Source organism: Antrostomus carolinensis, unplaced genomic scaffold (genome assembly GCF_000700745.2).
Source record: "Antrostomus carolinensis isolate BGI_N321 unplaced genomic scaffold, ASM70074v2 scaffold26290, whole genome shotgun sequence".
NCBI lineage: Eukaryota > Metazoa > Chordata > Aves > Caprimulgiformes > Caprimulgidae > Antrostomus > Antrostomus carolinensis.
In genome coordinates, this window is record NW_010289476.1 from 1 (window position 1) to 14,904 (window position 14,904).

At 47.8% G+C, this 14,904-nt stretch overlaps 1 protein-coding gene across 1 annotated transcript; it reads right to left on the bottom strand.

Moving 5' to 3' along the window:
* Window positions 1-8,441: 8,441 nt before the first annotated feature.
* LOC104519530 (keratin, type I cytoskeletal 19) lies at window positions 8,442-13,527 on the bottom strand. Its single transcript, XM_010170616.2, has 8 exons — window positions 12,924-13,527; window positions 11,963-12,045; window positions 11,278-11,434; window positions 10,703-10,864; window positions 10,112-10,237; window positions 9,701-9,927; window positions 9,064-9,194; window positions 8,442-8,493 (listed from the first exon to the last, which is right to left on the bottom strand). The coding sequence occupies exons 1-8, from the start codon at window positions 13,410-13,412 to the stop codon at window positions 8,468-8,470; spliced, it is 1,401 nt and encodes a 466-aa protein (XP_010168918.1). The 5' UTR covers window positions 13,413-13,527; the 3' UTR covers window positions 8,442-8,467.
* Window positions 13,528-14,904: the final 1,377 nt, after the last annotated feature.

Sequence of the window (14,904 nt, forward strand, 5' to 3'; positions counted from 1 at the left end):
CACCACTACCAAAGCTGCCACCACTGAAACCAACACCACCTCCACCAAAGCTTCCTCCATAACCACCACCAAACCCACTCCCACCTGACCCAAAGCCTGTTCCCCTGCTGCCACAGCTCATTCCCCCTCCGTAACCACCACCGCTCATTCCTCCTCCGTAATAACCACTGCTCATTCCTCCTCCATAACTACCGCGCCTGATCTTTCCGTAACTGCCACCGCTAGCTCCCCCGCCACAGCTGCTCCTGGAACTTCCTCCGCCACAACTGCTGCTAGAAGTCCTGCCACCACCACTCATCCTAGAAGTGATTCTTCTTGAGGAGGCAGTAAGTATTCCACTGCCTCCTCCTCCTCCACCTCCGCTGCCACCGCTGCTCCCTCGCAGGCAGCTTTTGGAGCTCTGCTTGGAGCCACAGCTCATCGTGGCAGCAGGTTCAAACTCCAAGCTGGTCTTACAGTTGTTCTGGAATCATAGTTCAAACTTCCACCCTGCCTGGTCTGCATTTATACCTGAGACAGTGGGTGTCACCATCCCAGGGAGCTCCTTCTTTCCATGTGCGTTTGCAAGCCGTGGTTTTTCTGCCAAGGGTAATTTGCCGAAGGGAGATGTCTGGCAGTGTCAGGAAGCTTAACCCACACTCAAGGTGTTCGTGACCGTTTGTTTATTAATACAAAACATGTAATTTCTATTGGGTGGCCCTGAATTAGGCAGATCTTTTCTGTGACCTAGTCCCCTGACTTCCAGCCATCTGATGTAAACTCATCCCACTCACCTCATCCTGTTCACATCTCTCTCAGCACAACAATAAACCCTCATAATATGGGACAGTCATGAACACCATTGGCTCTCCTTTAATGCAGCCATTCCTCACGCTCTTTGCCCTTCCAGATGTTTGTCAAGGAATCCCAGCTGATATTTTTTATACTTAAGCAATATTTGAGTGGGCTCTGATTTATGGTTATCTGATGCTGGATGCTCCTCATTTCGAGTCCTTTGTTGCTTGATGCCTTTCGAAAACATATTGCAGGATGGCTTTTGTAGGTGCACTGAACCAGTCTGACATCTTTGCAATTTCTCATAAAAACTTGGCGAACATTAGCAAATATCATATGTGTCATCAATTTATTCCAAACATACACCTACAATTATGTTTTATAAATAACAATTTAATTATGAAAAATTGACTGAGAGCTGGAAAATAGCTCTGTGTAAGACTGCAAGGGAAGGAAGAGTGAGAGGTTGCTGCAGGGAATAACGCTGCGTGTGCTCAGACCAAATGCAGTTACAGGGTGGTCGAGAGACCTGGGAAAGCATCCTGGCTGGGGGCTAGGCTCTCCTGACACGTCTGTGAGTATGAGAAGTGATGTTCTCCCTCCTCTTCATGGATTTCAAAATTTCAGTCAGGATGTTTTCCTTGCACAGCGCAAATACAAACATACTTACTCGGAGGAGGGAGGTTATGGTATTTCTGAGGTGGGGTGACAATGTGGAAGATGCCACTGTCAATTCATGTGGATTGAACAAAAATAAATTAATGTGTTTCAAAGTTATTCCCTGTGCTCACAGTTCCTGCCTGGTTGCAGAGAATATGCAACTGCAGGAGCAAAAAGCAAATGAAGGATGCAGTTCTCCAAAGCCTCTGTTGTTTATGTGGATTTAAGGAGGATGTTTAAGGAATTCTCTATTTCTGGAAATCTCTTCAATAAAAGATAAGCATTTGTTTAAGAAATTCAAGAAAGTGTATTGTATGAACTGCAATTAAGCTCATGTGGTTATTTTTTGGGATTAAGTCAATAGGTTGTACATAAAAAGAACATTTCCCCTCCAGTTTTGTTTTCCATTCATGGCCACAGCGTGACCACAAGCAGGAACTGTTTGTTATCTTGCATCTTCTTTTTAGATCGTCTCTTTTTCAAAGACGTCGCAGTGGATAGTTCAGCTGAGCTTGTGCCTTCTGAGCTCCCACAGCAACCTGAGCCTCAGACATGTGGAATTTCATTCCTGACTGCCTCTCATGTCTGTCCTCCTTCCCCGGCACATGATGTTTAGCACAATGCTCTGTGTTTGCTGTCATGTGTGGTGGGATGAACACTGGTGTGACATCCAGCTTCCGGTACTGACGGGGTGTAGTGCTCTGGTCTTGCTCAGCCTTTGTGCTGTTGGCTGGTGCTAATTTAGAGGTTTGTATGTTATGATTTATAGCAAGTGTTTGTGGAAACATCTTTTTATAAACACCCCTCCCAGCACACCCTCACCCACACAGCAGGACACACCTAAAGTTTCATCCTCTGCTGGATTTCATTTCTGAAATGTCTGAGGCAGCGAGGCCTTCTCGGGCGTGTAGACATTTAAATGGCTCACTACAAAACTCAGTGGAGTCCAAGTCATTGTTTTAGCTTGTTCCAGTGAGAAATCCTTTTCTCTTGAAGTGCCCAAAAATCTCTTCTGTACTGACAGCTACTCTGGCTCATGAAACTGTTTGGGTTACGTTCTGTTTAACTGTTGTCTGCCAGTTGCTGACACCCATGTTATAAGGACGAATTCCCTGGGATTTGTGCAGGTAACATACCTCAAGAGTGAAGATTAGCTCCTTAAAAAAGAATCCTGATGGATTCAGTGTAGCTGGAAATGACTGGCCAGGACCAGAGATACAGAACCAGTGGTTCCTGAAAGAGTTGTTTGATTTCAGTTTGCTGTAAGACAGCAGCTGTTTCACAAGGTGGTAGTTTTTTCTGCAGTTATGTCTCATAGGATTGTCCAGGCATTTGCAAGCATAGTGAGCTAACTAGATCATCTTAGATGATAACATTTCCAGCAAAACCTAGAGATAATGCTGCAGAAGAGAACCTGGAGGGCTGGGAAAACCTCAACAGAAGAGAGATTTCAATGAACTCTGCAGGTGCTGTAAAGTAGCCCATTAATACCTGTGAAATGGGACAGTGAAACGTTGGGAAATCTTGGGCTGGTGCTGCTTCTTGCAGCATCAAGCTGCTGCTCCACAAACACATGAAGGCACGTCCACCCTAAGTCAGTGTGCCCTCTGCTCTCACACCCTGGTGCAGTGAGCACAGGGAGCCGTGGAGGGTTCCTCTGGCATTGCCCTGACTCAAAACCACCCTGCAGCGCTCCCTGATCCAGCGCTCAGCACCAGCCGAGCATCTGAATCCACTTTCCTCTACTTGCCCACCTCAGTGGCTCACCAGTGCTGGAAACAGGCCCTGACACATCTCCTGGCCACAGTGAGGACAGGGGTCTGGGGCTTTTTACCTGCATCAGGCAGGTACCCTCAGAGCTGAGAGCTTAATGGCATTCAGGAAAACCTGCCCTTGTGCATTGGCTGAGGTGCTTCAGATCACAGCCAAAACAGGGGGGTGGAGGAGGAGGAAGATGCCTTGGGGGCAGATGACACCATAGTTGTTTGCAATGAAGCCTCTTCCCTTTTCCTGTGATGAAACTGTTGGGAGCTCCTGCCCAGAAGAACCTGGTGGGCTATTTAAACCCGGGAGGCTCGCCCAGCGTGGGCAGGAATTCACCCACTGCACCTAAATGGCAGAATTACCCCGTGCTCCACGCAGCACAGCCGAGCCTGGGAGACAGTGAGGGCTCTTCTCTTTGGGGGTGTGTGGCAGCAGCAAGGGGTGAGGCTGAAATGGCCTCTGTGGCAGGCTGGGGTGGTGGCACCACGATGGGTGTGTGGGCTGAGCACACACGAGCTCCTACCAGCTCCCGTGGCACCGGCTTTCCTGGGCTCAGTGTTTGCATCCTCCTTTGGACTGAGGCTGCTGAGCACATTTGTAGGGGGACAACCAGACCGTTACCCACACTTTAGTGCTTTAGTGGTGATGAATCCTCTTCCATCCTTCCTACCTCTGGTCAGTTCTTGTCAGGAAAATTCAATTTGCTTATGTTGTTACACAGAGAAAAACTATGGAAGATCTGTCTGGGGAATATGATTCATTCTCGTAATTATACATTATAAACTAACTGCCATTATATAATTATCAAGCAATTGTATTCACATCAGATAATCCCCTAGAACAATACTTCTCCATAGTAAAGAAGAAAGCCAGTCCCTGAAGTATGACTGCTGGAGGGAGAACACCAGTCTCGCTCTGAGGATATGCACTGCTCTCCCTTGATTCAGATTAGTTGAAACATATTATGGGTCAGTCATGTTTATATTTAATAGTGGATTAACTGAGAGTTCTAATCAAAAACTAATTCCCACCTAACGATTCCCAATTGTTTATTCTGTAACGAGGGCACAATGTGCTTTGGAATCTTTTCATCCAGAAACATCTGGGGTTGGAAATGTTCTCGGCATCAACTACTTCCAGTGAAAAGTAGGACTTTCTCTAAAAGCATCTCTGTAATTAGGAATAGTTCTGTCAAAAACCTGTGCCCCGTTCTTCTCCCAGCAGCGGGACACTCGGCCCATGGGCTCAGGTTTGTTCCCACAGCAGCTGGTACAACCGTCCTGGACCCCAGCGCCCAGGGGGAGCATCCTGAGATATTTTTAGCATTGCTCAGTACACAGGATCTATTGTTCATTCTGTTTCGTTCTTCCTGTGTGTGTGTATGGCCACAGCTCATCAAACCAAGCAGTGGTGTGTTTTTAGAGCTCAGTGCAATTCTGTGGAAATCATCTGCATGTGGTCATTCCCTGTGTGCTGAACACACACAGGCTTTTTGAAGTGAAGGCTTAAAAAATATCTGTTTTGAAATGAGAGAGTCAGTCAGTCCCCACCTCTCCTGCACTCTTCTGCCAGACAGGGTGTAAATCTTGGCATCTGCCCACACCCTGAGATGTGTGGTCTCAGGGACCATCCCTGGAGAGTATCCTTGTTGTGTCTGATGGTCCTAACACAGCACATTCACCCACCTCCCAGTTAAAACTGGACTGCAGCCCTGGGAGGTGATGGTGTAAGGGTAGGCAGCAGTGTCCAACCCAGCAAACAGCTCTCCTTTAGGAAAAGAACTAGTTCTTGTATACATTATACTTGATCTGTTACTCATTCGTTATTGCAGAGACTAGTACTGATGCAACATGAAAGGGCACCTTCAAAAGGTCCACCACCCAATGGAATGATGATGATGATGATGATAGGAACAGTCATTAGGTGAGTCAGAGCTGCAAGAGACTTGCAGAGTACAAACCCTTTGGTTGGGAACTCTGTCAGTTTGGCTCTAACAGCCCCTTGCACAGCTGAGTCTCTGGGCTCTCAGCAAGGGCTGCTGCCTTGGCAAGGTTTCCACCAGCAAAGGGTCTACCCTGCATCTCTGCCATTGGGACACAGTTACAACCCCTCCGGAGAGCCTGGGTTTCACTGTGCTCCTGCCTGACAACATGCAAAATATTCCAGTCCCGTGTGAAAAACATTAGCAGGTATTAGCACAGGGGTGCAGCGAGCTCAGGCTGTGTCTGCTCTGTGCCCCTCCACAGCCGGGAACACAGCGGGGGGCTTGGCAGAGGAGGGAGGAAGCCTGTGTCCTCTCCTGCCACAGTCACACACCAGTCGTCACACACCAGTCAGGTCATGGCAACCTCACCACGAGGTGACCGTTGAATGCCGGTGAGCGAGCTGGAGCGAGGTGTCAGGGCTGACAGCTTGTTTGTTTCCAGCTGGCGGGATCTCCCCACACACACCACAGACATGACTTCAGCTGGTTCTGCTGGAAGGAGACAAGCAGAGCGGGGTTTGCCCACGCCCATCCCGGGCACCCTTCGGCAGTGTCGGAGAGAGCCGGGTGCCCTCTAGAGAGAGGGCCTCTCTGCAGCCCTGGCCCAGGGCCTGTGCTCTCCCTCTCCTGCCTCTCCAAATACCGAGCAGTGAAACGCAAAATGGGTCTGAATCGCTCGGCCCCGTGGGCGCCGGGATGGGCAGCGGCAGGAGGGATCGCAGACACGTCAGGGGACTGGCCGGTGCAGGTGGCCCTGGTCAGTGCTGACATTAACTCCACGTTGTGTAGCATTATGTTTTTATATCATATTATTTTAATGACATATTATTGTACCTTTGTTATAGAGTCTAACAGCAGCTTCCATTTAGCCACAGAGTAGCCAAACTTATCTGCAAATCCCGGCCTCTTAGTAAAATGTAAGTCCTGCTTGAAGCAGCGGGTCTGACCTCAGCCCCACGTCCTGCGGGGACACACTGGGGACCCGACCTCAGCCCCACGTCCTGCGGGGACACACTGGGGACCTGACCTCAGCCCCACGTCCTGCGGGGACGCGCTGGAGACCCGCCCGAGGATGGTGCCAGAGCAGGCGCTGGGGAGCAGGAGACTGGCAGGTTGGCTTCGTGTGGACCCGTCCGTTGGGAACAGCTGACACCTTATGGAGAGATCTGGGAAGTACCAGGATTCCTCCTCTGCTGGTATTTACCGCCACTTTCTCCATTTCCTTGTTCTTTGGCACGAGCAGCATTTCCATGTAATGATAGTTTATTATTCCAGCTCCTCTAAGTTTTTATCTGAAATCCAAACCAGTGCTCATGAAAAGCTTTTTGCTCGAGTCTGGCTACAAGCTGGCTGACTCCCAGTTTGCACTTTGTTCTCAAACAAACACATGTTCAATTTCTCTTTCCTCTGGAAAAAGACAAAACAAACAAACCAAACCAAACCAGTATAAATATTTTCACAAGTGCTTCAGGTCAATATTTCCTTATGTGGTTACAAGAGGGAAATGCCAGTTGGTGGCATTTAGAAAGTGAAAGATGCTGAATTCACAGGGTTTTGGTGAGAAACTGTCACTTGAGGGAGGATTTGGCTGATGCTGTTGAGCTGAAACCCTCAGCGGGGAGGAGCGAGCAGCCAGGGCACGGGCAGAACCCGAGTGTTTTGGATGAGGGTTTGTAGAACACAGGCAGCTGCCAGGGAGAAATCACAGTCTGGGAAGAGCAACATGGCAAAGGCGGCACAAGAGCGGAGATGGTGTGTGAGCTGCTGGCATCAACCTCTTCCTCCCGTGGTGCACATCAGGCAGAACCTGCTCTCAGTCCCTTCTGCTCGCCTGTCTTTTCCAGGTGCTGGTTCCACCAGAGGCCGTCCCAGGAGCGCTGCAGCAGCAGCTCTGGGCCAGGAGCCAGTGATGCCTCTCCCAGCTCTGCCTCCTCCTCATCCCCACTGCTCCTCGCCGTCCTGTCCACCAGGGATCAGCCTTGTTGCTTCTCTGCTTCAAAGCCAAAATACCATCGTCCCTCTGCTCCATCCCCATCTCCCTGCTGATTGCAGCCCATAAACTGACCATGAGCAGAGCCACAAGTGCTGTTCTTCCACGTGCGGTGCGCTTGCTTTTATGATTCAGATAGTTTTTAATTTCTCAGCAGAGGACTGCAAAATATTTCACATGTGTTCAGGTGTGAGAAGTGTTTGTGCCATGTTATATTGGCTACAAAAAGAGCTTTCAGGTCACCCGCTTTTTCCATCCTGTCTCTGCACAGCTATGGATGTCCAGCCATCTCTGTGCTGTCTCAAGAGAAGAGCAGATTCATGATAAAATCGGAATGCTGTCACCTCAGCACCTGCTCTAGGCTCTGCTCACAGTCCCCAGGAGGAGGGGCACAGCCCCTCTCCCCAGCATTTGCTCTGCAGAGCGGCAGACCCGCTCAGACACGCTTACGTGACAGAAGTCCAGGAGACACCTCCCTCCCCCCAGCCAACTGAGGTGTAGATCTGCTGAGACGTGTGTGACTGACATCGTACTCCCCAGCATCACAGGGTTTAGTGCCTGACACATCTGGAGAGCAGCTGGAGATGTGCACCAGGGCTGGCTGCCAAGCCAATAACTGTGTATGGATATACCCCACCCTGAGCTTGCTTCTCCACTGACATTTCTGCACTGATCTCTCTGTTCTCCTTTCACTGACAGCCTCCAGCTCCACTCGTTCCCTGCTTTGTTGTTCTGCAATGAATTTAAGCAAAATGCTCTCTGGGAAACACACAGGCATCTGCCTGAACTGGCTGTTCATGGAGATCCCAGAGGATGTCCTGCAGGAACGGGCAGTGTGTGCTGCAGGCTTTGACAGGGAGGAGGTGGACAACACCCCCAAGGTCAGCGAGGCCATTCTCTGGCTCCCACTGGCAAAGCAGCTTTGTTCCCAGTGAAGTATGATCCTGACCAGTTTAGGTGACCCTTGTGCATGGATCAGCACCTGCTTTTCTAAAGGAACTCAGTTTCCAGACACAGGTTTCTTGATTGCATCAGGCAGAAGCAAAGTTTTATTAGAGAAGTTTTTTCACCAGCAGGTACATTATGATCCTGACTAACTCAAGTAACTTCTAGAGATTACAGCATTACAGAACAGAAGCAGAACAGAGAAGAAGGTGGCCCTCAGGGGGCCTCTTTAGAGGCAAAGCGTCGCTGAGTTACTTCTACTTTCTCTGCATAGAAGCGTGCAGTGAACATGGAGTGTTCTTGTTTTGTCTGTGGGTTTCTCTGTGTGTCATCTTCTAGTCCATTCCTCCTCAATCACAAATTCTTCTGCAGGTCACTGGAGAAAAAAATGGAGCAGCATTATTTGATTGGAACAGAGAGAAAATCCTTCAAATAACAAAATGTTCTCTCTATGTAGTGCCTGTATTTCAAAAATACACTCTGCTAACAAGAGCAGTTGGCAGCCCAGGAAACCCCAGAAATTCCCTAAATAATTGGGTTTAATGGAAACTTGCACTTTTAAAGATGTAGATTTGCTCTTCTTTTCACTCCTCACAGACTCTTTTGCTGAGGTCTGTTTGGCTGGCTTCTTCTTTACTCTGCTTCCAGACCTTTGCTTTATGCTCGTTTCCCTGGCTTCTTTTACCCCTCCCCACTGCTCCCTCTTGTCTCTCATTTGCTCTCTGCTCCCCACATTCAGCCAGAGCTCTCTTTGAACCTGTTTCTTAGTGACACAGCCAGTGCTGAGCTGTAGTCGGATCCCTCATCACAGATCATACCTGTAGCACAGTAACTCTCTGAGAACACACCAATAACGTGTCCTGGGAGAGTGAGTTGTGTCCTGGCCTTATTACAAAGGAACCAACTGAAAAAACCAGTTTGCATTTTGTGGGAGCACCGCTCTTACCTTGTATATCTCCAGTCTTGCAGGGCGGGACCTGGGGCTGGCAATGGGAAGTTGAAGTCGTAGTATAGGTGTGGCTTGTCCTAATGACTCCTCCTCCTACACCAGTTCCTACTCCGATTCCTCCTCCATGACTAGTGGGATAAATTTGGTGAAAGAAATAGGGAACTTTAGAACTTTACATGACACTAACGAGGGCATAAAGTCTCAAACTATGTCTTTTACAGGGGCTTGGGTATTTTACATCGCGTTCTTTTTTCATTTGCAGAGTTACTCTGCATTTGTGCCCCGTTTGGCACGGAACTGCAATGCAGTGTTGCAATTAATTCTTATTCTGACAGTTCTTACCCATCTACTATAGAAAGGAGATTGTTATGAACACTGACATAATGCTAGCAGTTAGGATGTTGTAACTGGCAGTTAAAATATTTGGTTTCTCTGCTTTGCAGCTCTCAGAGAGTCACATTTAGTTCAGATTTGAATGTTATGGGAATATTTGAATCACAGGGAAGTTGCTCGTGAGACAACTTTTTCATCTCAAAGAGAGCATTAAGATGGACTAAAGAGTCTGTTGGACTCTTAGTAGTGCACATCCTAGATATTTTCATTTATTCTCTAGTGGATTTAGAGATCTACATACATAAGGTCCTGCTGTCCTCCTTCCAACAAGCACCGATAGGTCTGAATCTCCTGCTCCAAACGGCACTTGACGTCCAATAAGGTCTTGTACTCTTGGTTCTGACACTCTATTTCCGCTCTTATTTCAGCCAGTTGCTGCTCCACGCATGTGATCTGGTTCTGTAGCTCCCCGAGGAGGGTGTTGTACTGACACTCCGTCTCAGCCAGGGAGGATTCCAAATTATTTCTCTGAGAAACAAGACAACCAAACAAATGAAACAGCATTCACTGAAGTGTCACTCTGGAGTTTATTATTTCCAATAAAAGATGAAAGAGCTGTTCACCACTGTCAGCCTGGTTGGTGGGTCTGGCTGCTCAGGTTAAGAAATCCAGCAAGAACCAGGTCACAGCTCTGAGTAAACTCATCACTTACCTGGCTGAGCTGAGCTTGGAGATCGATTTCCAGGGCTTGCAACTGGCGTCTCAATTCCGTAACCTGGTTGTTGCACGTCTCCACCTCCTGACCGCTTGTGATAACCTCCCGATTCACCTCCTCAATCTGGAAATCAATCAGAATAAATCAATAAATAAATCAATCAATCCAGAATAAAGAGCTTCAGAGAATATCTGTGTGAATTGGACTTGCTTTTACAGAAACAGAACAGTGAGGAGCTAGCAAAAAGGAAAGTGAGCAGGGCGAGTTCTTCATGCGCTGGGCGTCAGCTGCTGCCTCTTTTTATTAATCACATTAACCTCGTGGCTATTCAGACTCTTTAATCCAAATGTGGAATATCTGAGTTCCAACAACACACCACAAGGCCTCGCGGCAAATGTGGCTGTTCCAGATGGGACATAACAAACTGGTCAGACAGGGCTGTGTCTCCTGTGGAACACAGGCTGTAATGATCTCGGGCTTCACTGTAAAGGCAGAACTGCTTATTGTCTCCGAGTCTGTTTTCTGACACTCTCCTGTGCCCTGAGATGTGCCCATCACTTTGTTTTGCAGCAGGAGTGTGTCGCTCACCTTGCACTCGTACCAATCCTCAACTTCCTTGCGGTTGCGCGCTATCAGTGTTTCATATTGGCATCTCAAATCCTCCAAGATTTGCCTGAGATCTGGTCCAGGGCAGGCATTGACCTCCACACTCACGTCTCCAGTCGACTGTTTTCTCAGGCAATTCATTTCCTGGAAATACAACCCAGATCAGACACACAGCAGCTTTGGGAAGGCAGCACAGCAGGGCTTGGTGGCCAAGAACAGCACTCCCAGCCAGGGATGCCTCCCAGCTACGGCTGAAAAAAGCTCTGGAAGATGATGCAAGCGTTTTCCCCAACAAATCTGTTGGGTAATTTCTTTTCTCATCCACTGGAGTCAGCAGCAACTTTCCCCCAGCTCCGGCACTGCTAGTGCCAGCGCGGCCCCGAGAGCCGCAGCCGGCTCTGCCAGAGCTCCCGCACCACCCACGAGGCAGCCGGAGTGTTTGATGGGAAACCTGTGGTGTGAAAGTGCCTGATCTTTACTTTCAATTTAGATCAGATTTGTGTAGGCAAAGTGTTGTGTCAGGGCCGTGGTGCTCCTAGGGGAGGGAAGGACCCTACCTCCTCGTGGTTCTTCTTCAGGCAGCAGAGCTCCTCCCGCAGCGACTCCAGCTGTGCCTCCAGGTCAGACCTGCACAGAGTCAGCTGGTCCAGGACTTGGCGGAGACCGTTGATGTCAGCCTCCACGCTCTGGCGCAGGGCCAGCTCCGTCTCGTACCTGGGTGGTGCAAGAGAGCAGAAATTCAGAACAGTACCATCTCACATGTGCTCCATTTACTGCAAAGATCTCCTTCCCTTTCCCACCTCCCTGTCTGAGCTGTATCTTGTTGTCCCAGCAGACTGTGCTGTGTGTTCCGTTCCTGCACTGCACTCGCTGTCTGTTAGGTGAAAGCTTTTCTTCCTCATCCCTCTATTTCATGCTCCCGACCGCTGTGTTTGATACCGTTTCTGTTTTGCTGATCCCAATCTGCACTGGTGGCTGATGGAAATTTGCCAACTCTACCACTAAGGACCACTCCCTCCAAAGCCAGTCCCCAGCCCTCACCAACAAACACAGTTGCCAAATGTTTTACCCAAGAGCACTAATTAAGGGGGGGGCTGATAACCAAGAGTAAAATGCATTTCATCACCCCCTCCTCTCCTCGTGCGGTGCTGTGGTGAGACTGGTCTGAAGTCTCTACTGGGGGCACGGAGCCTCCCCAGTAAGATGCACAGCAGCAGGGAGGAGGCACACAGGGACACTCACTTCACTCGGAAGTCGTCAGCAGCCATCCTGCTGTTATCAATGTCCAGAATGATCTTGTTGTTATCAATGGTTGCGCAGACAATCTGGAAAAGAGCAGAACGTGAGAGGTGTCTCACTCCTCTCCGCTGTCACAGTTTATAGATGTGTCCAGGTTGCAGTTAGGCTGTAAGGCTTTGCAATTTCCTTTTTCTGTTACCTTCTGACTTAAGTAACCTTGTTCCTTGAGCAGAGCAGTGGCAGGAGGTCAATATGCCTCCTTAACTCCCAGTCAGTAAAGAAAAGAGGTCGACTGTGTAAAGGCTGTGACTTAAAGAGTTGTGGGATGGGACTTCCCAGTTTCAAGGTCTGAAGGCAAGTTCTAAAGAAGCTTCACAAAGAAGTGAACCTAAAGAACCTTTCTTGAGACGTTAAGTCTCCACTGACATTCAGGCTGTCAAGTTCTTGGCTTTGAGCTTAAGGATCTTCAGGGAAGATAGTTGGAAGATTTCTTTAAGCCTTAAGATCAGCCAGAACTTGCATTATGGTCGTATTAATGTCAGGCTCTTTGTGCCACTGCAGCAATCCATTTTAAATACTCAACTTTTCTCACCTAGAATTTATAAGGTTTCATTTGACAGAGCATTTGATATCTATGTTCTGTAATTCTCTTTGCTTTGCTCTTGCTGGGGGGCTGACACCACTACATTTCCTCAGAGCACACTTGCTAATATTATGTTTATAATTGTGTAGTCAAAACACAGTGTACCAAAGCATCCCTTTCCTTTTTAAGAGCATTATCCCACCCGTATCACCTTGCAGCATGAATCTTAAATATGCACCCACACAGGGGAACTGGCCAAGATTTATGTTTGCAAAGACATTTAACAGCAGCAAAGTTACCTCTGACAATTGCAATAGGTTCTAAATACAAATCCAGAAATAAGCTCTAAGCAGAGAAGGAACATCTGAAAAAGGGAATTACCTGATTTTGAAGATCTTCGATTTCCTTGTAATAGCAGCTGTAGTCCCGGGGCTCACAGGAGAGGCCCTGTGTAGCATACCACTCCCTGATCCTGCACTCCAGCTCAGCATTCTCCTTCTCCAAGCACTTCACCTTGTCCAGATAGGAAGCCAGGCGGTCATTGAGATTTTGCATGGTGACCTTCTCATCGCAGGATGAAAGCAAACAGTCGCCACCAAGACCACCAACAACCACACCGCCTCCGAGACCAAAACCAAGGCCATTGCCATAGCAGTTGCCACCTCCATAGCTCCCACCAGCCAAGCTACCAACACTCAGTCCCCCTCCATAATTCACTCCACCGCAGTAACTCCTTCCAGAAAAACCTCTGCCACTGCCTATCCCATAGGAAGAAATCCGTGCTCCACCACCACCACCAATGATACAGCTGCCACCACTGCTCCTGCCTTTGCTAGACACAGTAATAGTCTCCTTAATATTGCAACTCATGGCGACAGCAGTTGGAAATGCAAGCAGAAGCCCAAAGCAAGATGCACAGCTTGATATTAAATCAGACTGCGAGTTGTCTGTTGCCACGAAACCCTATTTATACCTTCCACAGTGGGCGTCACCACTGGTTCTTCTTCCCATAAGGCTGGCTACTCTAGCCATTGGTGCCAAGAATAATTTCTCAAAGGGAAGTTTCCTTTCAAGAATCCTGGTCAACAAGGAAGGTACTTTACATGTCTCTTGCTAATTTCAAAAATACATTAGCAATAATGTTTTATGAATCATCAGCTTTTTGTTTATGATGCAAACTTTACAACACTAAGCCAGGAAAAACACTGTCCTAAATTATATACCAGGAAGAAATCATTAAAGGTTATTGCATCAAAGAGCTCTTTATCTCTCATTAATTTATTTTCATTTTATTTTGAGTTGAACAAGCAGTTTTCATGCAAGGTGCTGATGTTGGAATATGTAAAATGAAAAAGAAAGAATAAATACGAAGTTTGACTCTCGAATGATGTATGAGGAATGATGTAAGAACTTTGTGGAAAGATCAGAGACACAGAGATTAACCTTTGAGTCTCTGCATTGGCAAAATGACAAATCCAGAGCACTGTGCTACGAGACAAGCGAGACCTTGGAGTGATGTCTTAATGGACATGAATGAAAGGTTCTTCCTGCATGATCGTGGCTCTCCAGTCATTCACAAAGGATTTCTTTCTTTATGTGGAGAGTGTAAAGTAAGGTAAAAGTGCTGTCAATATTTCCTGTTCTTCAGTGAAAGATATTTCTGCAGTTTCCATCATTATGGACAGGGATTGTTGCTGGGGACAGGTGGGGGGTTTGAAACAGTGAAGGGGAGTGGAAAAGTCCTGTGGGCAATTTCTCTGCCAATTTGTGCTGCATTCTAATAAGAGGTTTGGGACTCCTGTCCTAGGAAACAGAAAGAGTTGCTGACACAGCTGGCAGAGCCTTCGTTACCCAATACATTTCTACCCTGGCTTGGAGAAGATGGGTTACATACAAACTAGAGGTTCTTCTCTCTCACTAGCACCTCCAAATCTTAACTAGGCAGAGAAATTAAGAGGGAAGAATCCTTTCACTCTTCTGACATCAAAATTCAAGCTAAGCTCATTTTCATGGGATGTTTTGCTAAGACTCAAGAGCAGTGGCCTCCTCTTGAGGGAGAACCAGTTCCTGCTGGTCATTGAGCAAGAAACAGGCGTTCCACAGCTTTCTGAAACTAACCGTTCATGGTAGGAAATCTCCGAGCCTGCTTCCACAGAGAACAAGTGAGTTCGAACTCCTGCTCAGATCCTCACCCCATGTCAGGATTGTGGATTGGATTAGCTATTATTATGGCAAGTAAATAATCCCACTTAGTGAAGGACTGGCTTATCCCAGTATTCATGGATTTGACCATCATTTTATTGCTCTTAACTCTTCTTAATTCTGCTGAAAAGATGCCTCCCCTTATCTCTGCATCCTTGGA